The following is a 27,060-nucleotide window of genomic DNA, read 5'->3' as shown; positions in this document are numbered from 1 at the left end:
GTGTATGTCTCTACAACTCAGTAGTTATCTGGACTGTACGTTTGATCACAAAACATCTTCACCAATATATAAATGTGGACCAAGGGCTCATGGTCCCTATATTTGTACCACCATGGAGTACACATCCCTGTTTTTCTGATGCTGAAGGAGCTGGATATACTTGACTGTGACTTCTTTCCCCCCATACCCTTAAGTCATCACTACACAATGTCTTTTATTTGTTTAGGAAATACAAAGCCTCATTAGATATCTGTGAATGTACATGTAAGTGCAGAAGATCAGAATGGTTGTCTAATCATCTAGCAAAGTTCTGATCTCAATTCTTGAACCTGTTTTTGTAACAGTAGCCACATTAGATAATGAAATATCATCACTGTTTGAATTTCCCAACTGTAAAGTTCTGCACTGCTTTACATCTTCTTACCTTACTGAAACTCTCCTCTTTCCCTGTGTGATCTGCCAGTGGTATTGTAAAATCAGGACAGCAGACTTCTGAAATTGATACCAGTGATGATCTGTGGAATGGCTGTCAACAGTGCATTGTTTTAGATCAGTTCAAAAATTTAAGATATTCTTAAACTGTCATGAAACTTCTACTGCATTTTCCTGCCCTGTTTTCCTTTTTCTTATCTTCTGAATCTTCCGTGTTCAATCTCACAGTTGTTTACCCCTTTCTCAGTCATCCTGCAATCTTTACTCTCCTAAAAATCTACACTTTTCCATACCAAAAATACATTGCTTTTCCTCAGTTTTTTTTAAATATTAGATATCCACTCAATTTTGTTGTAGAACACTGATATTCTCTCTTCCCCTTCCTCAAATCTTCCATCCCAGATTTACTGAGGTTCCTTTGTGCTCGAGCTTGATAGCACAGATAGCACAGACTTAATCAACTTAGCCTCAGACTTTGCACCTGGAGCGAGAGGTGGGAGAATTAAGAGAAAGGACCATGGGCATCCCAGAAGGTAGGATCAACAAAGGTGAAATTAAAAAAAAAAAGTCTTTGTCATCCTTGCAGGAAGGGCATAACTGCAAATAACATGCTTAGCTAACTCACATGGTATGCTGTGATTTGTCAGTATAGTCAGCTTTTTCAGAAGTGGAGATCAGGCTGCTGATCTGTATAAGGCAGAATGTCACACAAAAAAGAAGCATATGTTTGTTTTCAAAATAGCTGTTGCAAATATTTAAGAAGCTACAGTGATCATATCAAAGTTGGGAAAATGTGCCTTCTGTAATATAAACACTTCATGCATTTACAGAAACTAGTTTACACCTAGCAAATAACATAAAAAACATAAGTATCTGTAATTATATGAAGGAAGCTACATCATGAATTTGTTTATCATGGATAGGGCATAATCCTGTTTTGTGTTATGTTAAAATTCTTACTGAGCAGTACTAACTGCTGCAAAATATTCTGTTATAAGTAGATGCCATCTAACACTTAACATCCCCCAAACTTGCAAAATTCTGTATATATATTTCCACTGTGGTGATATTTTTTTAATTCTGAAGACTGGATACACCAACCGCATATGAATAACCTAAAACCAATGTGCAGTCATATAATATGATTTTGCTGTTTCAGTATGAACATGTTTGCACTTGCTTAAAAATGTTAAAACATAAAGAGTCAAGTTGGTAGAATGCTACCATTATTTAATTTATTTAAGCTTACATTTCTAGGTTTATCTGGATTGTGTTCAGTCTTGTATCTGTATGTGATATTAAAGAGTATTTGTAATAAATCAGTTCAGGAGGATTGCAATGTCTTTGTTTGGCTCTCAGTCTCTGAGGGGCAGCGACAGGGGTCCTCACCATCCCCAGCAGCAGTGGTAGGGCTGGACTGGGCTGTGTGCTGGACTGCTGGGCGCAGGAGGAAGCATACCTTTTGTGCCACCCTCTCCCTCACTGAATCACGTGCAAGCTAGAGGCCTGATTTCACAATTTGGTTATAAGGCTCTGAGAGTCTTATCTAGGCTTCATGTGGAACTGAGGACATGGGAGCTCTATGCAAAACTCAACGGCCAGAATCTCCCAGCGTATGAGTTGGTGGGGAACAGAAGGAGATTCTGGGTAAGCAGAGTTAGTAATCATCCACCTTGATTGCCTGCAAGACAGCACGTAGAAAGACAGTCAGTCAAGATGGTCAGAGAAGGCCTCAGTCAAGCTGTACAGCAGAGATCACTGCAACGAAATTATTCTGCAGTGTGACAAAATTTTTCTCCCCCTCTCCCCAGCCAGAGTGCTTTGGATATTTGTTTAAATAGATAGATATGCACTGCATATGTTTCCTTACGCTCCCTGGGCAGGTAGTTCTCATGTCACCAGGAAGGATCTTTGTCCTAACAGAGTTGTTGCTCTGCTATCCATTCAACTCATGAGACATTCCCACTGGGGAACTCCTGACCTGCCAGCCTTCATCTGTTGCTTCCTGTCCCTACTTTCACAACCATCCTCTTCCTCACAACCCCTGGATTTTTGCATCCTGTCTGCATAGCGCTCAGTCACTCTCAGCTCTACTGTCCCTTCCAAGCAGTTTCTGCAAACCTCACTTATCTCTTGTGTCCACTGCTTTTTTCCCCTGAATTGTCCCTGCAGTCAGAGCCACCCAGAACAGGCCTCCTTGTCACCCCGTGCTCCTAGCAGTTGTTGAGGCCACTATGGTCTTCTGAGTTGCTCAGTAGCAATGTACATTTCACAGATTGGAAACCCTTAGTTTAAGTTTTAGGCAGACATTCTCTGGTGAATCTAGAGGGAACACCTTCAGCTCTTCACACCTTGTTTTGACACAAAATAAACAAACCAATTACTGAAATCACTAGAGATTGTGTATGATAAATTTAAGATGACCTGGTTCTCACTTACTCATATGGGAGGCTTTCAAACACTCAGTCACTGCACCAAGATGTGGTGGTGTTAATCTTCAGCTCCAGGATAGCTGAGGGAAGTAGCTTATAGATACAGACAGTTTATAGACTGTCGTACACTACTGGAAGCAAATACTTCAGCTTATTCACTGCTGTGGGCTTGCATAATCACTTGTGTGAGTACAGTGTCTCTTCAACTTTGAACTTTTCAGATTTTGTGCACTGTTTGCTTTAAGGTAGAAGTCTATGTAGATAGACAACAAAGAGGCAGACCTTCTAGCATGAAGAATTACAAGTGTAGTAATAGTTAATGTAGTTAAAAATCCACTGTGTTGAGATATTTAGATTTCTCAGTGCTTCATTCCTACAGAATCACAGAATAGTTGAGGTTGGAAGGGACCTCTAGAGATCATCTAGTCCAACCCCCTGCTCAGAGCATGCCAACTAGATTAGGCTGCCCAGGGCCATGTCCATTTAGGTTTGAATATCTCCAAGGATGGAGACTCTACAAATGTTCTGGGCAACATTATGTTTTCTTTGTTTTCTTTGAGTTGGGGAAAATAAAATCAGAATTTAGTTCATGCTTATCAGGTCTCTTATAACCTCTTTCACTTGACCCACTCACTGTTCCTTCCAACATTTTATCTTTTACCTCAAGAATTCCACTCTGCTGTTTAACTGTGTTTTCGTTTTGACTCATCTTCTTCAGCACTTCTCTGCATCTACACATTTCTAATTTCTTTCTTCATGAATTATTTTTTATTCTATAAAAAATGCTCTCTTGTCTCTCTGCTAGGTATTTTGACATAGTTTGTATGAAAGAATAGTATTGAAACATAAATAATGTTTTAGTGTAAGCTTCTGCAGAAAAGATAAACACACTCATGCACTGTTAAAGACAATCTGGTTCTGTGGGTATATTTTTACTACAATTTGTAATGATATAAGTTGATAAATGGAGTGGAAAGTTTCTGGTGGGAATCTCTGTTTTTTGAAAGACATCTAAAATTTGATATCAGTACTAACTGTAGGCTGTTTCATGACATTTATCTTAATTTGTTAGACTTCTGTCATTTTAAAAAGTATTCTTGTTGATATTCCATGTGTATCTGTAACTATGGAAACCATGAAGTAATTAAAAGGAATATAGTTGATGCCTCTGTGGCTCATCAAGGCAGTCAAATGTTCAAATAATTAGACAAATCTTTTTGTTGTTTTGTATGGTTAGAAGAAGGAACAAAAAGGACCTATCAAGATAATGATTTCTAGTGTAGTCTAATGGACTGTGGAAAATGGAGACTGATATTATGGAAAGTATGACTAGTAATTTGCAGATACTACATTACCAGAAAGATGTTAAAAAATTGAAGGAAGTTCAGGCAAGAGAAACAAAATTGAAAAAGAAATTGATAGATTGATTTATGAGGAAAATGTGAAAGCACAAACAGAGCTTTCTAAAGCAGTGATTATTGTTGGGAATTAATTCTATAGTTTCTGAGGAAGTGAAAATATAAAGATTGAAGCTAGGTATTACGGACAAGATGAGTAAGGGGGAGGGAGTATAGCAATATGGAAAAAATGGAATTAAGTGGTATAAGGCTAACTACAAGGCTTGTGGACGAACCGAACCACTGGGATGTTTGGGACTGTTGAGGAGTGTCAAGAAAAGTGGTGTAAGCCTTATCATGATGACCTGTGGATGAATAAAGACTGTACTGTCTGACACTCCATAAAATTTTCTCGAGAGTTTGCTTTGTTTCCAAAAATGAAATTCTCAAGCCCAGAACAAATCAATCCAAACTATTGACTACTACTTCCTGAGTCCCTTTGAATTTCAACCAGCCAAGTTAAGAGACAAAACTCTCCTTTCGTCCTTTCCCCCCTTCTTCTCGTATGATAGTCTCTTCCATCTTTCTCAAAATTATAAATTTATAAGTTTTGATCATTTTAGTTAGAAGCAGACCTAAAAACAGTCATCCTGAACACAAAAAGCTGAGCTGCAAGGAAGCTGAGGTCAGGATTTCAAAGATTTGTCCAAGCTGTAGTCTTGCTTTATAGGATTGCAATTGTAAGAACATCAATCAATGCAATTTTTGTAGTATGTGCTTAGTGAAATGCATTAATTCATTTATTTGTACAGTAGATAAAGAAATACTTGTAGAGAGGGAAATTTTAAAACTACTGCAGGTAAATCTGCTGGTAGGAATTTTTAGACAAAAAATATTAATTCTCCAGTAGCAATGTTGGTTTCTTCCTTGCTTGAACTGCAAAGGCTAGAGATTCTGCCGTCTTCTCAGAGAAGTACATTGTGATTCTGACTTGCACCTGGATGTGGGCTATTTTAGAGATATTATTTCCTATGATAACTTTATGGTTGCCTGAAATTATCACTTTTAATACTCAGTTTGCTGCAGGATTACTTTAGAGAATGTCTAATTTTTGTGGTAGTTGTTGGGAGCATTCAGAAAGATTGGCAGCTGTATCTGAGAGATTTTGTCAGCAAGGCATGTGTAGAAAGTCAGTTGTTTTCTGTTTTAATTTTATCTTAAGATGACTAGTAATGCTGTTGCTAGCAGCAATGTCAACAAAACTGTCTTAAAAACTTTTGGTGTTAACTCTTTGAATTATTACTCCACTGCACATTTTCCACCTGTCTGTATTGGTAGTTTGTAATTGTGCGTTTAGAAACATAGGCCAGGGATAAGTTTCTTAAGATTAATGTGGGATTCAGTTGCTTAAAAGTAGATCTCTCGTGCTATTCTTGATGCCTTTTGGTATGAGATATATGCATATGGCTGGCAAGTGTGACAGAGGTCTTGAGGTAGGCTTGTGCCCTTTTTAAGTGGCATGTGGCAGCCAGGTGGGGTATGCTGACATATTTCTAATGGCACGAGTTTATGATTAGGAAGGTGATTTCATTTTATTTTGATGTGTACACTTCAGGGTGAGTGGATTCTCTTTGGATTCTGTTGACCTTATTGACTAGACATCAGTTGACAGTAATGGGAAGTTAAATACCTGGCATGCCTATAGGCATCTACATGTAGACGAGTCTTCCTGTCATCCTTAATCATGCACAGAGGGTTTGATTTGGAAAGTTAACATCTCAGTTATTTAACTACGAAAGACAAGCGGAAAAAGAATATGAAATGATATCTCTGGTACAAGGGGAAAATTCTGATATGGTAGGCTTTTAAAGCTACCTCATGAATGTTGTCAGTGCAAACATTTAAATGACAATACAAAGTTTAAGATGACAAGTAGTTCTGTGAGCAGTGAGGCCTCTTTCCTTATGATCATGTCTTGCAGTTGAATTGCTGCATAGATTCTGTGATCCTGAAAGGATTGTACTAATGAAATATTTATAGGGCTTTTACAGAGTTGCCTATTTCATGAACTTATAGGAACATAATACCTTGAAAACTTCTGTGCTTGTGTAAAATTTTATTGCGGTTGTCCAGTGGGTTGAAACATTATTGGAGGGTGTGGGGAGAGAAAGGGGAAGGGACCAACTGTTTGCATAACATATCAAGCTGAAAACCTAAGTTCTGAAGAAAATCAGCTCCACACAGGAATGGAAGAACAAGGAATGCTAAGATGGTGCTTTATATCATGATCCTGAAGTGGCTGAGTCCCTTATATCTGATGAATACCAGTGTGGGCAAAGCAGTCGGCTGGCTCTGTTTTTTGTCTTCTGCATATGGCTTCACTTCACCTCAAGAATTTTATTGTCCTTTTGAATCCTTTGTGCTAGAGGAGAGGCTTCAGCAAAAGCAGGAACTAGACTCCTAGGCTACTTTTGTACGAGCAAACTAAACAAATCTGGGACTGTTCCTAGATGTTAGAATGTCTGAACTAGTAAGCTGACCAGTAAATTACTAAACTGAAGGTTACTTGGCAAGATTTTGGCTAGCACTTGAGTCTCATCAAGTCTTCCTGGTGGCCTGGGAGTTGGAGTGCTCCAAGGCCTGTTCCCAGGAGGCAGTTTGTATGCAGCTACCTGGTTTTGAAATACAGCAGAAATCCTAGTATAGTTGCAGGTTATTTCATGTCATTTGGCTTTGGTGCCCAAAAAATTTCTGTCCAAGTTTCATGTACTGGTATTGATATGGCTTTAAGATGTAGTTCTACAAGAGATAGTAAGCCGCTGCCATGGAAAACACTTGCTCTTCTCCCCATTTGCCTGCTTGTTCCTGGCCATATGGTTTCACTATTCATGATAAAAATGGATGTGACATAAAATGAATCCAACAAAAAATTACAGGTAAATTTCTACTACATTTTTGAGTTCAAGTGGCTCCTAGGAGGACCTGATAATCAAGAGAGGTGGTACAAGGGTGCATGTGGTACCGTGTACCTGGGAGTAAGAAAGAGAAAGGAAGAGGAAGAACAGGGAGAGGACAAACCAGTAGAGGGAGAAGAGCATTAGAGGAGGGAAGTGGTGAGAAGACCTTCCCGTTTGGTGGTCAGAAGCCACTGGATGGACTCAACTGCCTGTACAGTTTTGAAAAATGTGTTTAATGAAAACGTGTATTCACAAGTACATTTTCATAACAAAGGGAGTTGATTTGCTTGTTTTGCTTATCTAGATTTTGGATTTGTTGTGGATGGAGGGATTTGAGTAGATTTTCAGCTGCTTTTATTCAGATTTTCATGGAGTGAAGCAGTCATGAGACTTTAGCTAGGGTTATGTTACATAATTCATTTTGTAATACTGTATACTAATTCCATGTTTTGATATATATATATTATGTTATCCCAGAAAAATTAAGTGACCTTTGGTCTAACTTGATTTTATGAATGAAAAATTTCATAAGAGAAAACTGATAATGTTCCTTCCCTCTGACTTTCAAAAGACGACTTGTAGGATGTGGCAGAACTCCACTGAAGTTAATGGGGCCTCAGGCAGAGAAGAGGGTCTGCCTGATTGGGTCTGCTTGAAGTAACTAAAGTCTTCATAGAAGAAGTGGGCTAAAGGAACATGAGCAAAAGCAATAAACTGATAAGAAATTGCATATACACCCTTCAGAAGGGAAATGATTACTAATGATAGAATGAAGGTACAGTAAGGAATAGCTTGTGGCCTGCCCTTTTAACACGGCTGGTAAGCCTAATTTCCTGTACCTAGATGAAGCGGAATGCATGGGAGTCAGCATATTGTGAGTTTGTCATTCCCAAACTGAAAACCATGAAGGCATGTGTACATAATGAAGCCACCTAAGAATCTGGGCTTGCATATAGGCTATCTGTGGAAATTGCACTGACGTCAGTGAGAATTTTGCCTGGCATGTGTCAAACAAATGTAGAATAAAGTTTGTTTTCCCTCAAACATGACTTTAGCATCCCACTGCATGTTTGGAAGGAAGTCATCAAATTAGAATTCAAAGAAGCCTTTTTCTCCATTCTAAAATATAGTTTGTAAATATACAATCTTAAAGAAGTGTTCTCATTTTTCTAACTGAAAATGCTCATTTTCTCTGTGTGTATAGTTGTATATATTATTTACTATGGGATCTTTCAAGTTGGAATTTCATATTGTGTTAGTACAGGAAAACTGTTCCTACTCATTGTGGATCACATTCAACAGTACCTGTAAGAGTAAGTTTGAGGAATACTTTTTCTGTGAATGAAATACACCATATTCCACATGAAGGCAAGCATGCTAGCATGTTTTCACACAGCCTGTAATGTTTTCTATGTGAATCTGTGTGGGCATTGTTGACCCACCTCTGCCAAGTCCTGTATGTACCACTTTGTTTTTGTTATGTAGCAGTAAAGCCTAGAACCCCTTGCTGTGCTGTGAAAATGCATATTTTCCCAGAGTTGTGCATATGAATTCTTTGAATGAGGAGTACCCCTTTAGTGGTTCTCTTTAATAGCTTCATGTGCAGATATGCATTGATTTATGCAAGGGTCCAATAAACCAGAAACAAACCCAGCATCAAAAATCAGACTATGGATGTGCTGAATGACTTACTGTAGTGCTGCATCAGAGCTCACCATCCAGAAAAAAGTAAACAGAAACCATTTTTGAAGTGACAGGCCAGAGTAAAATTGTCTAACACTCTTCATTTTACTGATGCATTGCATGGAGGTCCAGAAGCCACATTAGAGCACTGTAATCCTTCATCAGAGCATTTGTTTGGTTGCCTAACATCTGTGGATTGTTAAGATAAGTTATTACACAGACCTGCTTTAGTTTAGATTAGTTTGGACCACATCCCAGTATATTCAATCAGGATATAATTCCTGCATGCTGCTAGATTGCTTGCTCCACATACTTCTCTAAAAATGTTTTTCAATATACAGTTTTATTACTGAAACTGTTTTGTCACCTCAAGTTTGGGGGGTTTTTTTTCCTCTTAAAAAAAGGCTTTTATCATTTTTCCTTTTGGACCGAATATAGCTCAAGGCAAACATAGCATTTATTAAGTCCTGAAGAGAATCTTGAACAGTGATGGTAGCGTAGCTTCTATGTGAGTATAATGCAGATTTCCTACATGTGTAATCTGTAGTGACTGGTATGTATTTTGTGTTGAAATGGTAGTGTTTAAAGACAGCTGTGGAAAAATATTTTTGTATTTACATGTCTAGTATTTCTTTCTTTTGTATTCTGTATTTATCTGTGTCTATTTGTGCATTAGCTAATCCTATTTGTTTGAATTTCATAATCTTTTCCATAAAAAGTAATTACAGTAGCAAAGGTGAATATGTAAATTAGTTTTTCTAGTTTATTACATACTTGGTATGTACTTTAAATGATCAAATACATTAAATTGTGAATAAAATCTGTCCCCATCTTTACTATTTGAAATATGCATGCATACATATATTTCAATTTTACTGTAGTATTCTTTTCCTTCCTTTAAACAAACTCCAGTTCATGTAATTTTTAGTAAAATTTGTTTTTAACATTTCTGTAAACAAGTAAAGTATAGGCAATGGCATATTTTTGGTTCATGGCTTTGGTTTATAGCATTGACATAAATTTTATACACAAACATATGCATGCACACATGCACTGTCTAATGAGCTAACAATTGTGCTAGCGTCTGTCAAGACAATTTTTTAAGTTTTTTTTTTCCTTTTAGTCTTCCCAGTATTTGAAATACCTGTAATAATAAGACCAGATAGACTAAAAATCTATTTGATTATATATATAATAATAATATTCTGTTTGTCTGATGGACTAAATCTCTGTTTTGAGATGTAAATTAGATGGAGGAAATACAGTGTTTTAGAATTAAGGGATTTTTTTTAAAGGACTAGCATTTTTTTTGAAGAAGTTGCTGTTCCTATTATCCTACTGAGGCTTATCTGTCTATTTTTAACATAAGACATGTTTGTGCCACTGCTGGAATAATTGTAGTTTTTGATTAGATTTTTTTTTTGTGAATTAATTAAAGTATTTTAATTGCTATTTTATTATCTTTCTTAAATAGAAGAAATATAACAGCCTTCTTTTGATAAAGGCACAATTCAGATACAGGAAGAAGAGAGTTTGATATTTTCACAGTGTGGTATGGTCAGACAGTGCAGAAATGGTATTGGAAGTTCTTAGGTATTCTTCAGAACTAAACAGCTGGTCTCTTCTAGGGTATCTTAAATAAATCTGAATTATGTTGAATATGCAAAATGCCTGGGAATTTTCATCTTACCTTGTAGGGCACGCACTCCCCCCCCACCAGAGAATTAGAGAGCTCCCTAACAGAGCCTTGTCCTGTCACAGTTTCTTTCCTGTAGTGGTTGTTTTTTCAGTTCCTTTTCATTACAAGCGTTTTATCATTTTACCAGTGTTGTATCATTTTTGTGTTTACACAGAGATAATAATTCAAGCATATTTTTCATTCCAACATTTGTCATCCTACTGATCTTCTTACTTCAGAATTTTACCCATTCTTTTACTCCTATCCACATTAAACTCATAAGTTTTCTTTTTTATTTTCACAAATAGCTTTCAGCCTTTTTTCTTCACATCTCTGTCTTTGCATCTGTGACAAAATTCCTGCCACTTTTATTTTCTTCAGGTATTTTGTCCTTCTTTGTTCTTCTGCCTCAGAAACTCCTTTTGTCTTTGTCTCAATTTTTAACATTCATGCACTTTAGTTTCCTGATTAACCTCTTACTTTTTCTCTTGTTACTTGCTCCTGTACATAAGACTGTCTTGTACTGTATCTAGACTTGAAGTGTAGAGTCTGGCTTTATTGTGTGTGTTGGTGTTTAGCAGTGTATCTGGAATTAAGAAAAGCATCCTAAGATTCTAAGAAGCACCCTCTATGTACACAGCTTGGTTGTGATTGCCAAGGACACATGGTTATTATTTATTTATTATCTGTAGCTGTAAACAAGACAGATGGTATATGATCATTTTCTAGTAGTACAAAATACGGTGCTTTTACATTCTATTAATTGGTACATTTAGTTCTGTATTAGTAGATTTCTTTAGGTCTTACATCTCTGGTAAGTAGTTGTTATGGATGTAGCTAAAAATGCAGGCAGTAAATGATGAATTTATTTGAAGGATAATGTTATACTTTCATACGTTATATGAAAGTAGTTATATGTTATATGAGAGTACTTAATTAAAGAGAAACACTGTATCAATTGTCTGTAGCAGGGGAGTAATTTGAGGTTGGGAGTTGGTTGCCCAGAGCTCTGGCACGCTAGACTCAAGTCCCATCACAGTTCGGTAGGCCTGTCCCGACAGTGACTCACACCAATGAAAACAAAACAAGCCCCCAACTACCCGAACACCAGCAGCAAGTGTTAGTCACGTTGTCACTGTTTACTCAGCTGACAGCTAGGGCTGGGGTGGGGGGATTGCTACAGGTAGGATTGATGTATATTGACAGCACGTTTTGGAGAAGCTCACATAGCATGTGCCTGTAGGATGCTTGGCTCTCACCAGTGCAGTTAGCACTTCCAGCAGCATGTTCTGAGCACTGTCATGAGCACAAACTTCACCAGTGCAGAGGAAAAGAAGAGATCCTATCTGATCTGTGGTAGAATAAGCGTGTATTTTAGGATCTGAGGGACAGCTGCACTGACTCTTCTTATCTTCAACTAGGTTATGTGGGTATGCAATTTATGTCGAAAGCAACAAGAAATCCTAACAAAATCTGGAGCATGGTTTTTTGGAAGTGGACCACAGCCGTCACCCAGCCAGGACGGAGCATTGAGTGATACTGCGACTGGGGGAGGTTCTGACGCACCTAGAGAAAAGAAAGCAAGACTTCAAGAACGATCAAGATCACAGACTCCCTTAAGTACGGCAACTGCCTCATCACAGGAGATCTCTTCTTCCAGTGTGCAGTCTGATAGGAGGAAAGGAGCAGAAGTATCACAGCCTGCTATGGGCCTGGACCAAAAGCAAGCTTCATCAAGGTCTAGAAGTGAACCCCCAAGAGAGAGGTAATACTTTCTGTCTTGACAGAGCCACGGAATTACAACTGCTAGATCAGTAGTATTACCCAGGGCTTTCAGCTGTGCCCTGTATATACTTAGAACCATGTAAGAACAAAGAACAACTTTTTTTACTGACCAGGAATTGATAACTGTTCACTAGGAAATGCATTGTCTGAAGCATGTGTTTCATTCTGCATAACAGAAATGGAAAAAAGAGCAATAGTTGTATTTTAAGGGTATTTCCATATACTTCAATGCATTTGGGTGTATACTTTCAATGCAGAATTATAGTTTACTTTTTAATAAAACTTTAAATGTGGCAGGTGTTTTTAAGTTACTGAACAAAAAGCAAACATTTAACTTAATGAAATAATGTACTAAATTGGAAAAATAAACCCTGTGGCATTCTGTGAGATGTCCCTACATTTGCTACTTCATTTATCATTTTATCAATGATTATATTACTATTAAGCAAACTAGTATATTAAAACTCAATGAATGAATAAACGCCTTAGCTGTATTCACTGTAATGAATTGGATGAAGAGGAACAAGTCAGCAGAAGATAATGTGATGAATCAGCTGCTGTTCTTTTGGCTGCTGACTGGCAGATGACAGAGCAATTGAGAGGAGGGAACCTCTGGCAACAAAACTGAATTTGCCATAGAAGATTCTCCCTTGATCACAATAATTGATGATTTTTTTCATAGCTATCGAAGCTGAAAATAGATGAGGAGAGTTGTCTAGTAACTTGCTGTGTGGATGAGGTCTGTCTTGGTTTAACAGGAGCAAAACTCGGGTTTGTGTTTTGTAAATGGATGACATAAACCAACAAATGATGCCCTCGCTGATTCCACTGTCATTTTTCCTCAACACTAGGAAGGCCCTCAAATCTGTCATCACCAGCTGAACGACACTTTCAGGGCACCAAAATTTTTTCTAATTCTGCTTTGCTGTTCAAAAATTAGGTGGCTATATTAATTATACAATAGCAATGTTTTCTATTTGTTACTGAGGCTTTCAAATGAAGTCCAAAGGTTCTGAATGGAGAGCATCTATGGTAAGCTCAGATCCCATGTATTGCAAATAACTCAGGAGGAAAAGGGGATAGAGAAAAAGGAGATAGATGTCTTAGGTGGATCATGCCCACCTTTGCCTGTCCATTAGGATGCATATGTGAAAAAGGTATATGTAATCTGAATATGTAACAGTTAAGGTAGGAAAGATTCAGTGACACAATACAAAGTACCGGTGCAGTTTCATCTAAAATAAAGTGTATAGCTGTGTTTGGTCTTCTTCAAAACAGATGGATTCAAATGTGAACTGGTATAAAAAAGGGCAATTGGGAGGATTAGAACGAAAAAAAAAAACAGTTCTACAAGGGGATTTGATGATTGTTTGACTTTCTTACTCTTCCAAAGCAGAAGATGAATGACGAGAGATCATAATTTTCAGGCAGCTTCATTATTCATTACTTTGTACTTCGGTTGTATAGAGAAATAAATTACATTTTTTATTCTCTTTCATTACCAGCGAAAGGAATGGTATTAATTTAGCTCAAAGAGTCAGTCTGGCTTTCTTTATATGCTAATGAAATGGGTACTTCTTTTCAGGGTTTTAATAAGATAAAGGAAACTAGATCAAATATTATTGCCTCTGAACATATTCTATCTTTTGCATTTTTTGATATCCATGTTAATTCTACTTGTAATAGAACAGATGAGAGATATTCCATTTGGTGATATTTATATTTATACTGGCAGGGTGCTTGAAATGAATTGTGTATATGAGTTTAGACCATAAGCCCAGCCTCTCCAGACTGCTCCCAGAAAAATGGAATAACCATACTCCAGTATTCTGTCATAGGGCTGCAGTTACTACAAAGATGCATTTGATTCTTTATCCACTTATATGGATAAAGATTTTTTATCTGCCTTTATAGTTGTTAATATTCTTTGCAATTTTATTACTTGGACCTACTATAATTTAGGTTTTTATAGAGTTCACACTAGCTGTTTTTTGTATTGGAAAACAGCAATACTGTTGAAAAGACTGGTAGATTCAGTCCATGTTAATAGATTCAGTACCCTTCTGTATGTTTTGCCATAGCTTTCCCCAGTTTTACAATCTAATTACCACAACAGTTTACACAAGTATTTTTATTTTGCATTAAATTCTTCAAATTAATGTACTCCTTTTCATGGTAGGAAGAAGACATTATTGGTTTCAGACCAGAATGGCAAAGGTTTAAAGAGTGAGCGTAAGCGTGTGCAAAAATCCTCACTTCAAAAAGAAGGACCAGCCGATGACAGGGAACGTAAAGAAAGGCGTGAAAGTAGAAGACTGGAGAAAGGGAAGTCACAAGAGTTGCCAGAAAAACCTGAGGAAGGCGAAGTGCCTGATGATGAAAAACAAAGGAAGGAAGATGAATATCATACTCGATACAGGAGTGACCCCAATCTGGCGAGATATCCTGTAAAACCACATCCTGAGGAACAGCAGATGCGCATGCATGCTAAAGTTTCTAAAGCACGGCATGAAAGAAGACACAGTGATGTGGCTTTGCCACATACAGAAATGGAGGAAGCGGAGGTACCTGAGAATAAATTAGGAAAACGCTCACAGTTACAGGGAACTCAGGACAGGAAATCTCTTGTGGAAACTCAGAGGTCATACTCTATAGACAGAACAGGCGATGTAAGAATTTCTGTTTCTAAACAATTATCTAATCATAGTCCACCAACTCCCAGGCATAGTCCAGTTCCTATAGAACACGTAGAATACAAGAACCATGATTCCTTTAAAAAACAGAGTCGCCTTGATCCTAGCTCTGCTATTCTCATGCGAAAAGCAAAGCGGGAGAAAATGGAGACCATGCTAAGGAATGATTCCCTTAGTTCTGACCAGTCGGAATCAGTGCGGCCATCCCCTCCAAAGCCTCATAGAGCGAAAAGAGGTGGAAAGAAAAGGCAGATGTCAGTTAGTAGCTCAGAGGAAGAAGGGGCATCAACACCAGAATATACTAGCTGTGAAGATGTGGAGATAGAAAGTGAAAGTGTCAGTGAAAAAGGTAAGGACCTTTATGTATATTATGCACATAACCATGGTTTGGGAAAAATTTTCATCTGTATTTTCTCTTTTGCCTGTTTTTTGGTTGTACACCTTTGTTTTTCTCTCTTTTTTTTTTTAATTGAGAAATGACTTATAGCTGTTTACATTTCATTTGCAGTATGTTTCCTTTTGCAGTTTTACATGAGGTGGTTATAGGTAGCATTAGCTGATCAGTTTCTTTCTCATTCTCTTTCCTCTTTCACCTAGAACTGATAGAGTTTAAGGGTTCTAGTTTATTTTCTTGATAACATCTGTTCTCCTTTGGTCATAGCTTCATTCTTTTATCAGTATGCAGAATATTTTCTGTGAATAAATTGAAACTGAAAATGAGTTCTATAAGAATCTGAGAACACCATTATAAAGCATAATCTTATTGACACCCCAGTCTTAAGTTATGCAATGTTTTACTACTTTTAATAAAATATCAAAGATCTGGCCACGTTCATCATTGACAATGATAGCAGATGCAGGGGAGAGATGAGAATTGGCCAACCCGTCATCTGGATGCATTTACTCCCAAGCTAACAAATAAATCGTCTTTCTGTTATTTCAGTTTGTCTTCATGTGTTCCTGGTAACACTCAGCAGTAAGGATTAAGTATAGTACACTGTATGGTTTTAAACATAGCCTTTCTTCTTTCTTGAACAAGAAATTAGTCAAACTCATGAATGGTAAACAGATACAATAGGCATAAGCAGAGAATGCTGTGATAGAATACTGACTGTCTCATAACAGTAACTTGTCTTTAAATGTCATTGTAGTGAGCTGAATGCTTTTTGTGTCTTTGGAAGTAGCTTTTTGCTCTTTAATTATTTATGCTTGTTACGTGAAAATTTTCTGCAGGTTTTCACAGTCAAAATGTCAATAGGTTGTCTGTTTTATTCCTGGCAGTGACATGTCTTTGATTCAGAAATGCAACTCTCTCTGTCTGTCTTTGTCTGATGGTGTGGTCTCCTGTCATCCCCTAAACCTCCACATATGCATATAAAAAGAGACAACATTTAACTCCAGTCCCATCTGGTAGCACAGTTTCTGTATGACTTTGAATAGGTGCCTGTGTAACTTTCAAAGCACAAACATTTCCAAAGTTCAAAATACAGAAACTTGCTTTTCTGCTCATTTTTAAGGATAGATGACAACCATACCTCTGCAATCTTGACCCCTATTCCACTTAAACATAAAAAAGCCTTTTTTTGCTGTGAGGGTGGTAAAACACTGAAACAGTTTGCCAGGAGAGACTGTGGAGTCTCCATCCTTGGAGATACTCAAAACCTGAATGGAGAAGGCCCTGAGCAACCTGCTGTAGTTGACCTTGCTCTGACCGGGAGGTTGGACTAGGGACCTTCAGAGGTCTTTTCCAACCTCAATAATTCTGTCATTCTAAGAGAACACATCTTTTCCCCTACTTTGTGGCAGTGTTTTATGCTGAAATTAAGATTTCAGTAAATTTCCCTGACTTTCCTCTGTTGGCATTCATGGTCTGTAACACAGCATTTACTTTCCATCTGTGTTATTTGCTTTCATTTATGTGCATCAGTTTAAAAGGTTGCTAATGAAATAGAGAGTATTTCCCATATACAGTGAGGGATATTATTGTAAACTGGAAGTTCATTTGTGTGAAAATAAAGTCCAGGCTAAAAATGATAAATACTGATATACTGGTATCAGTATATTGATATAGTAGTGTTATTGGCACAGCTGTGTCTGTTCTGCAATGGTGCTTGCTTCCTAAGTAAAATCTTTCAGGAGTTGCTTTCAGGCATGCGACTTGGGTCTCTTAGTTTTTGACAGATTTCCTGTTGCATTGTTAAAGCATTAAAGGTTGGACTTTTTGCACGCATTGTTATGAATCTTTAAGTTAGCTACCTAGTATGAATATACTGATAACACCTACCATCATAAAAGTGTTTAAAATAGGTGGGATGAATTACTTTATCCACTGATTACAGAAGAAGCCTGATTCAGTAGCTTAAATTAACTTCTAGATGCCTAGATCATGCTGTTTCACCTCCAACTGCTGCTAGAGAATGGCGCAGGTCTCCTGTGTATCCTTTGTCGTATCTGCCAGCCCTGCACAGATGTTGCCAATACATTTTGGTGGCTCAGATGAGGAGAACCTCTGTGTGAGAAGTTCAGCCTTGACACAGGCTCCATTGACTGTATTGACAAGATCTCGTAGTGGTAGCGTGCAACCTAGTGTAGCTGTCATGAAAGAACTTAAAAGAGCATCTGTATCTTGAATTGCATCCTACAAGTTTGATTTGGTTGCCTTAATAAAGGCATTTGAATATTACCATGTGAAGTTCCTTAGGATATCCTGCGTGCTGCTCCAGAAGGGCTAAATCCTTTGCCATATCTGCCAGTTCTCTGTAGCTACCTTGGAGAATCTCAAACGACACTAGATGTGTATGTTACAGATAACTGAATCAAGCCCTCGGTGTTTACATCTGAGGTAGATATTTAGGCTTCCACTGTAGACAATGGAGGCCTAGGTCTGTATCATAGGGGGCTATATGCTACCCTACAGTATTTGAGTAAACATTGCAAATAGGTAGTTGGTAGCTGACCACTACCAACTCAATAGGTGGTTAACATTGTTACTGCCTTCCTTGCTAACTTATCTCTACTTGTCAGTAATCTAGGACAGTGTTATTAATCGGATATTTTTTATATATACATATGTGTGTGTGTAAGCTTAGGGGTATGCAATACATTAATTCCAGAAGTATACTTACTCATTTAATAGCTATGAGATGTAGCTGTGTTTGTTTTTCTGCCTTATCTTGGTAAGACTGTTACAATCTTTGCCATGGAAGAAAGAAGTGGAAGGTCTTTGAAGTTGGGGTTATAGTAAAGAAAAAGAACTAGACAATGTGAATACAAATGAGAAAGCAGAAGAAGCATTTTTTGATATTAGAATATCAAATTATTTTCATAATTAGAGTGGCAGGAAAACAAAAAGATGAATCTGCTGTGTTTTTATAAGAATAGATATCAAGGCAGGAATTTTCATTACCTAAGAAAATCTTTCAGAAATCCTTAAAATAAAAAATACCACAGAAAAGGATGTGATGTTAAAAAATAATTAAAAAATAGCCCTTGTATAACTGAGATCATAATCCTATCCTGTGCAGTTAAACAGTATCATTACAAGCAGAATTTCACCCATCATTCCTTTAGTGCTTTGCATATAATTTGGGAGCGATACTGCATAGGTCCTTAGTTGAAGAGCTTTGGTTTACAAGCCCAGGAGGGTCTGGAATCCATCTACTTTCCATCCACTCTCTTATCTAATTAATGCTCAGTCAGAAATCTGGTGCCAAAGTAATGTAAATGGAGCTAGAAAGATAGAATTATTGCAAGTAAAGTTTTGAACTTGAACAGCCTTACCAATAAAACCCAAGAACTTAAAATACCTGTTTGTTACTCAATTGCTGATTGCTTTATATTGGCATTCACTAAATGTGTGCATTAATTTTAATTGTAATAACCTTTTGTACTAGCTTCTATTCTATATGAAACAGCTAAAATAGATTTACTATATAGAAAACAGTTTACAGAGGTGTTTAAAAGAAAATGATGCCCCATAGGAATGTAAGATGAAGCTAGAGTGTGTAAAACTGTATTGAAAATCAATAGCCAAAAATGACCTATAAAGTAGATATGTTTTTGCATCATGGTACCTAGATGGTTGCCCACCTTTATTTCCAATTCTAAATCTGTAAGAAAACTAACAGAAAACCTTACAAATTACTGCATGTTTAAATTACTAAGCTTGAAAATAGGTAAGCAAGTTCACCTGCAGTCAGTGAAGACAGGGAGGCACCTTCAGAGGGCAATTTGTCTAAAATTAGATAAATTGATAATCAATAAATTGAATGCCAGATCCTTAGCAGCTATTATAAAAGCCCTCTTTGTAGCTCAGATAGTGTCTCTTGGGATCAGAATCATTAGCTGTGTACTCTCTACTTTCAGAAATGCTGATTTTGCAATTTTCCAGATTGCAGTCTTGGTTGAAGCAAATTGTGTTTAACTGTACAGGGTGCTCACGAGAGATCTTTGGTCCTGAAGTTTGTTGTATGAACTGACTGGGTGAATGATCAGCGTCTGCGATACAATTAGTTCATGTAATGCTAGGCTACAGTGTTCAGGAAATGACTATTGTTTCTTTTCCTATAATTTAACATGACTTAAGAGTGGTTATTCCACTACATTTGTTCTTCCACTTCCACATTTTTTGCCATACAGAGGTAAAACTCAAATTCAGTTTTGAGATGATCACATCAAAATACATTAACATGTATTAACATCATGTATGGATCAATATAGAAATTTTCAAAAATGAATCCAATACTTTAATAATTGTTAAATTTCTCAAGACATTTGTATTCCCAGATGTCTTCAAAACTGTGCAAAAGTTACATTTGAACATTTGCATTTGCTAGAAAAGCTGTCTTTGGGCTTTCCTTAGTGTCAGGGGATCTGTTAACAGCTGTGCTACTTGAGATTTGAGAGGAATGACTGTGCCCAATTTTTATGAAGAACATGCAAACAGAAAATAAAACATAATTTTTGGCATACATTTCTATTTTATTTTTGTCATCTTTGAGCAGATGTTTATGCTCCATCAGTTTTTAGATGCAGAGTATGGAAATTAAAAATATTTTACCATTGGAAAATCACAAAAGAGTGCGAGTGAAAAAGAACTGTTACTGGGGAAATATGCAAATGCATATGCATGTACCAAGACCGCCCAAAATACTTGTTTGTAGCACATGTAAATAAAGCTGGAAAGTGAACAGTAATTCTGCCAAGGTGGGCAAAGTCTCATTTATTATGAAATCAGGTGTTATAGAAATGAAATATAAAAGTATATGAAAACATTTTGAAATGTACGGTAAATGAGAGTTAGTTCTGTTGACAAAAATACACTAACTGCTTCCAGCCCTCTAAACTCTAGAGTTTCATCAACCATTACATAAAATGTATGATGTTGTGTCCATTTCTTTTTTGGTGATTGTCAAATCTTCAGGAAAATGTTTTATGTCAGTTAATGCCATTTTGGACAGGTATATGAGGCAGTTGAAATCTTTTTTTTTTTTTTACAAGGTAAATGGATGACTTGTGGTATTAAATGAATTCACTTAGGAAATCAGTCGTGAGATTTATTTCTTGATACATATTAACTAGAGATTTCAGTTTTCCTTTTAGTGAAAAGTTGGCTGTGACAGTGGAAAGAATTCCTTCCTTTACACCAGTGAATTATTTGCATCTTACAGTTTTAACGTCTCATGATAAGCACTTTATAATTTTTAATCTCAGTATTTTAATTCTCTACAAACTATTCTGGGGATTACCCTCTCTTCTGAACATAAAAACCCCTCAAAAGGTGATATTCTTAAACACAAAACAATCAATGTAATTTAGCGAGTACGTTACCTGATCTTCACGGTAAGCATTTAATATGTATTTCATGAAAATCATTAAAAATAATTCATAAACACTGGAGGTATTTTCTTTCCAGAAGATACACGTCTTTGGCAGTCCACTGGGATTTTGTCTCTTTGGCAGAGGACCCAAAAATTTCTTTTGAGGTGTTTCTGTGTTGGAGTAAATTTAGAGACAGAATTGTTTAGCAGTGTCTAAAAAGGTCATCCCAAATTTTCTTTTAAAAAATTCTGGACCCTTTAAAGGACATTGTTAGTGATTGCCGATTAATCATTTTTATCCTGTTATTATTATAGGCTATAGGACTAGTTATTCTAAAATCTGTAATAGTTGAACATTCTGGGGACTGAGTTTCCAGTGACAACACCATCATGGGAATGCGAAAGTCCACTTAGAAGGCATAAATTACATTTATACTCACTTCAAAGGCTCCTGCTAGAATAACATAGAGCAGACCATTATAAATGAAATCCAGGCCCTCTCATTTTAAAGCTGAGACAGCTTCTGCCTACTGCCATCCAATGAAGAAACAAATCCTGTTTAGATCTGGACTAAGTTTTGACTGTTTTCTTTAAAAACAAGAATTTGTGTGGAACTAATAGATTTGTGTCCAGACAAGGTTGTACTTAACTTCTTCTTATCCCATGATAGATACAGGAGATATTCTAGATCTCTGTCATGCGGTCTTTGAAACAGGAAAATGAAATGGTGTTGAAAATTGGAGCAGTCTGAGTAGACCTTGAAAACTGCTTATATAATTTTACGTAAACAGATGTGATAATGGTTTTTACATTTCGCATTCTTGTTATTCGTAATTACCTAAACATGTATTTTATTTGCACATTTTATGTTTGAAAGTACACCTAATACCCATGTGTTGTCTGCAAAATAGTAAAAAGCAAAGTAAGACTCACTTTGTGTACTTGCAGATGGATTTTACTGGAAGAGGAGAGGTCATGGCAGAGCTGGAATCTTGGTTAAAAAAAATACTGACACTACCTTCCAGTTTCTTTTAGTGAAGAACAGACGTGAATGTTTCATTCATAATGCCTTTCTTGTGATACCAGAAGGAACAGAATGACCTAGATTAGTTTAATTCTTACAGCATTACTCTTCTGGTCAGAAAGTGTTATGGGCAAAAATTTTGCTGCATTCTCTTCTGGGTCTCAGTGTTGGTGCGTGTGTGAGATGGAAGGATTAAAAGCAAGGAGAGAGTTATTGCAAGATGAAAGGGGAAAGTGATTCCATCGTTAGCGGGCAGATGTGGCTGCACTCCCTCTGGTTCACAGAGGAGCAGACCTGACAGATCTAATCTTCCTCCCTAAGTCTTCTGAATTCTGCATTAGAAATTCATGTGTGGGGGTGCTTCCATAAGAAGGAAAGCATAAATTAAATCCCTGCTGCAATGATTTTTCTAGTGATGTAACATTATTGGCAGTAAAAATAACCTGTGGGCTAAAAGAACATGTGTACACAGCACAGTGTGTAAATGCAGTGAAAGAAAATGTCAGTAAAAGGCAACAGGGAAGAAGAGGCTCTTTTTAAGTGTTTTTAACTAACTGTTTTCACTGATGTATTTTAAATCTGTGGTGTAGGCAAGTCAAGTTGTACTGTAACATCTGTTAGCATATTTTAACATCTGCTAGCTTGGAGAGTTGGACATGAAGTTTTAAAAAGAGCTGGATTTGTTAAAAAATGCAACTGAGCTGGAACTTAGTGTAAAATGACAATCTCCCTAGAAATGGTATTTTAGTTCTTAGAAATTAGTTCCAATTTATGTTCTGGTCCTTGCGGAATAATTTAGATCTACCTCTATTTCAGATCTTAATGAAAATCTAGTAGCTGTATTTTCAGAATTTTAGTCCGTGTTAACCCTTGTCAGTGCTATCAGTATTCACAGCCACTGTTCACAGCTACTGTCCAAATTAGAGTTGGACAGTAAGAAGTAAGTTTCATGTATATGCAATTATATAAAGTTCATGCGTTCATATGCAAATGAAATGGGCTGAACATGAGTGGGAAAAAAGTCATACAGTTGCAAAGAAAACCCAACATTTTACTGACATACATAACCACATAAATGGGAGCTTCAGGGAAGATATGCGACACAATTCTCCTGTGAAGTCCTAATAAAGTCTTTTGGCTGGTTGACCTTAAGAAGGTTGTGAACCTGTTGGAGGGAGTCCAGAAAAGAGCAGTGAGAATGACCAGAGATCTATAAAACGTGATGTATAAGGAAGGATGAAAAGGATTGGGGTTGAATAGTCTAGGAAAGAAAAAAGAAGGAAAAGAAAAAGAAAAGAAAAAAAAAAAAGACTGGGAGACATCACTGGACTTTGAACAGGAAAGAGGCAGCTGTAGAGAGAGAGAGAAGCTTCTCTATTTCCCTGCAGAGTTAAGTTATAGCTAGGGAAATTTAGGCAAGCTACCAGAAACCATGTCAACTCTGAGGACAGCTAAACAAAGTTAAGGACAGTTGTGACCATAATTTCTTATTTAATTCAAATAGAGGCTGCCTGAGAACAAAATTGATTTCTTTGTAGCCTGCACTGAAGTTGTTCTGTTTTAGAAATGCTACTGTCAGTCCTAGGGCAGGCTCTGGGCCAAGGTGGTGAAATCTGGGGCTAATTTCACAGTACTCCTAACTGTAGGTTATCCTTTTGCCATCCTTTAAGTAATGACATTTGATAACCATTTCCAGTACAAACTTATTGCAGTAACAGTCTGTTTTTTTAAAAGGGAAGAAGATGTGCATTTTGTTTTATCAAGAGACATGGAAGAAAAGGATGTACCCTTCAGTCTTGAGTTCTTTCTAACAACACTGGAAGTTGGCAAGACATTGTGTTTCTTTGTTATTAAAATTCTCTATCTTCTGCATTGCTTCATTTTTGACATATTAATCATTTTATTAATTGGTTGTTCTTTGCTGCTGAACGTTCCCCTGTGCATCTAATTCATAAAATGGTAATGAAATCATCCTAACATGTCCAGTAGTTAGATTGTTATTGTCATTACGTACAGGGGAACTAAGGCCTGGAGGAATTAGGATTGTATCGTCAGAAAGACTGAACACCTCCAAGCAGAGTAGCTTTAATTTCAGCAGCCAAGTATTTGGACCTGTAGGGAAACTAAGGACTTCTCCAGGTTTCTACATGAAAGACAGATTTTCAAAAATTCTCAGTAGTCAGTACTTTGCATGCAGAATGCATTGGAAATAGGTGCTAGATAAACACTGGGAGCTGTTGGCTATGCAACACTTTCCAAGGTCTAGAGGGAGCCAAAATCTTTTGAAAAATTTGGCCCTAATTGTAGCTGTTGAGCACTTTTTAAAATGCAGCTATGCAATGAACTAGAGTTGAAACTTGGCTTGAAATAGGACATGGCATTATAGCCAGAAGATGATCCTTTTCCCCAGTCTATGCTATACAAAAGTCTATTGTGTATTTTCTATATGCATGTATTTTTGTATATACAATAAAAAGATATTTGAACAGCTACTCAGGATCTACTGTTATTCTTTTGATCTGAGAGCTTAGAGGAAAAGGCGAGCTGCGAAAGAGAACCACACTGTGTTAATTAGGAAAGCTGCCTAACTGTGGATGGTCTCTGCGGCGTACTGAAGGAAGGGAGCAGGTCCTGAGACTGGAGTCCAAACCTTTTCTTTTTCCTCCCTGTATGGAGGAACCTCCCTCTTTTGGGCAGAAAAATAAAATCCTGTGAAAGAAAAAGATAAATTAATTATAGTATAAGGCATACACTTCTTTTTTAATACGTAACTCAACTGTCATGGATCCCTGATAGTACAGTCTTTTATCTTTCCTCGTGCAGATCTGGGAATCATTTTTCTGTTCAAAGGCTGCGTAGGGAGGGAGTTGCTTAACAGCGAAGGCATAAATCAGATCTGCTCTCTGTGTCTCAGAAAACAAGAGGACTTTATTTTAGAGTTAACAAAACACAAGCAAACATCAAATTCTGTTACTTTCTGGAAAAAAAAATTCTATTTGCTTCTCTCAGTTACAGGGATTCTAATCATCATAAATGAGTATTGAGTCCAAACATAGAGACTAAGCTTGACTGGTATTATTGGTTAGTATTTTGTGTTAACATTTTTCTGGTATCTTTGGGGGTTTTTTTGCTTAGAATAGTATACTTAATTACTGTAATACACAGGAAGCAATCCAGTTTCTTTCAGTATACCTTTGGATAGACAGACTGGTGTATTTGCTGAGCTTTCTGAAGTCAGTGTGCTAGTGAATGGCCGCTATGAAAAACCTGCAGTGTGTCAGGAAGAAAGTTCATAATTATGAAGATGTCTGTCTTACCTCTGAATAAATATGCATAGTTTCATCCTCTTGCAGTCCACTCTGAATGTCTCTCTGAAAACTCTTTTCCTATCTTTGCATCGCTCTAATGTGTCCTTCCTTCCTTCCTTCTTTTTCCTATTGTACTATATATAATCTTCACATTCCAGGAAGGTGATTCTTGTCTCCATTTGACCAATGATACCAAACTCAGTAACCCAGCAGATAAGTGTTCAAATATGAGCACCTCTTATATGGCCTCATTGGCCATATTTACTGTGCTAGTAAAGTAACCATCTTTTGATGTCTTTGGCCAAGTAACAGAAGGTGGCACATTTCCATATGATGAAGCTTTTGCGTGCATCAGATGAGAAAGGCTGCATGGAAGCTACCTATGGGATTGATTGCTGGCCTGTCTCCTGCCTGCAAATAAATGAGAGTGCTAATTGACCCAGGCCAAAACTGTGTCGGGGGCTATTCTAACAATATAACAATGAAGGCAATTGAGTTGGCACTGTTTAATGCACTGGTATAAATGTAGTCACTGTTTGTCTACCTTTTTGTCTACCTGTTTTCTCTTGTCTTGCAACTAAATTGCAAGTTCAGGAGAGAGGGGTCTGGGGTTTGTTTTGTGTTTGTACAGTGCCTAACTCAGTGAGATTTTGGTCCATGACTGGGACTCCAAGTTACTATGATGATAATAAAATAGTATGCTTATTTAATGTAAGAACATATTGTTAGTAGTTACCCTTTTCTTCCATTTATCAGCATACAGAAGAAATGCAGAAAACTGTCAAATAGCCTCTTGCATTGTATTATGGATAATTCCAGGTTGCCTACTGAGTTAGGGTTCAGTTGAGTGTAGATTCCTGGTCTCAGTACTTTTTCTGTTTGGTCCCTCCCACAATTTTAAAGCCCTAAAAATAATGGTTCACTGATCACTTTGCTTCCTGGCTTCCAAGTACAGGACTATTCTAAGGTTTTAGTTTCAAAGAGAGAAGGTGTTTTGCTTTGGCTGCCCCACAGTGTTAAAGCCTCATCTTGAAAACACATCTTGGACAAAAAGTCTGTACGTCCTACACCATCTCATTCAGCCCTTCTTTCACAAGACAAAGTTTCATAGTTTTATTTTCAGTATGATTGTTGCTTTAGTCTTTTCTGCTAATGTTTATATTTAGAAAATGTTTCCTTTGCTTATTCAAGCTAGAATGTACATAATTTGCTAACTGTATATATGAGTAAAAGGCCCCCCAAACAAACAACCCTCCAGTCCAACCTCTGAACAAAAGCATCACATTCAGAACAGACTGCAAAAACATCATAGTTAGGTAGTCGATCATCCTATTACCCTCTTTTCAGCAGATCATTTTTGTTTGGGCATCTTTTACTCTGTGCATAGAGACTCTGCAAGCAGGATATGCACAATTTAAGGGCAATTATTTATTGGTTAATGCACATAGTAGACAGCTTGGACCTGTCTGCTGCTAGGATAACCATTAATAAGTTCATAACCTCCCTGTACAGACACTCAGTCTGCCCTAAATGTTAAAAAGGAGAGTTGAAGGACTTGCTTTTTAAGATACTAAAACACTTGAAGCCTCTGCATTTGTGCATAGTTAGTTTATTAAAATATCTTGTCCCTCATGCATATATCCCTCAACTCATTTCCTTGACTGACTGCAAATAGTATAGGAAAGTTTTCTAATTGTTAAACAGTTTCGGCCTTACAGGTATTTTATAAGAGAACTTAAGTCTCAGCAACACTGTGATGCTATGCTATAAATGTGTACCTATAGTAATATTTTTTAGGCCTTTGGTATTTATTATACTTCCCAGCCATGATGCAACTTCCAATAATACATTTTATTTAGAATATTTTCTTTTCGCGTTTACTTCATCTCTGTAAACATGACCTTTTATAGTT

The 27,060-nt window shown here is 37.1% G+C and overlaps 1 protein-coding gene across 1 annotated transcript in view; it reads left to right on the top strand.

Moving 5' to 3' along the window:
- Positions 1 to 9,312: 9,312 nt before the first annotated feature.
- Positions 9,313 to 27,060, top strand: part of LOC106492516 (regulating synaptic membrane exocytosis protein 1) — a 207,654-nt gene continuing 189,906 nt past the window's right edge. Inside the window, exons 1-3 of the mRNA XM_067294112.1 lie at positions 9,313 to 9,349; positions 11,941 to 12,284; positions 14,484 to 15,346. Of these exons, the coding sequence (XP_067150213.1) occupies positions 11,944 to 12,284; positions 14,484 to 15,346 (1,204 nt within the window). The 5' untranslated portion in view covers positions 9,313 to 9,349; positions 11,941 to 11,943. The remainder of the gene's footprint in view (positions 9,350 to 11,940; positions 12,285 to 14,483; positions 15,347 to 27,060) is intronic.

Source organism: Apteryx mantelli, chromosome 3 (genome assembly GCF_036417845.1).
Source record: "Apteryx mantelli isolate bAptMan1 chromosome 3, bAptMan1.hap1, whole genome shotgun sequence".
In the NCBI taxonomy this organism is placed as follows: Eukaryota; Metazoa; Chordata; class Aves; order Apterygiformes; family Apterygidae; genus Apteryx; species Apteryx mantelli.
Note: the sequence above shows the minus strand (reverse complement) of the source record. Positions and strands in the feature narration are given on the sequence as shown.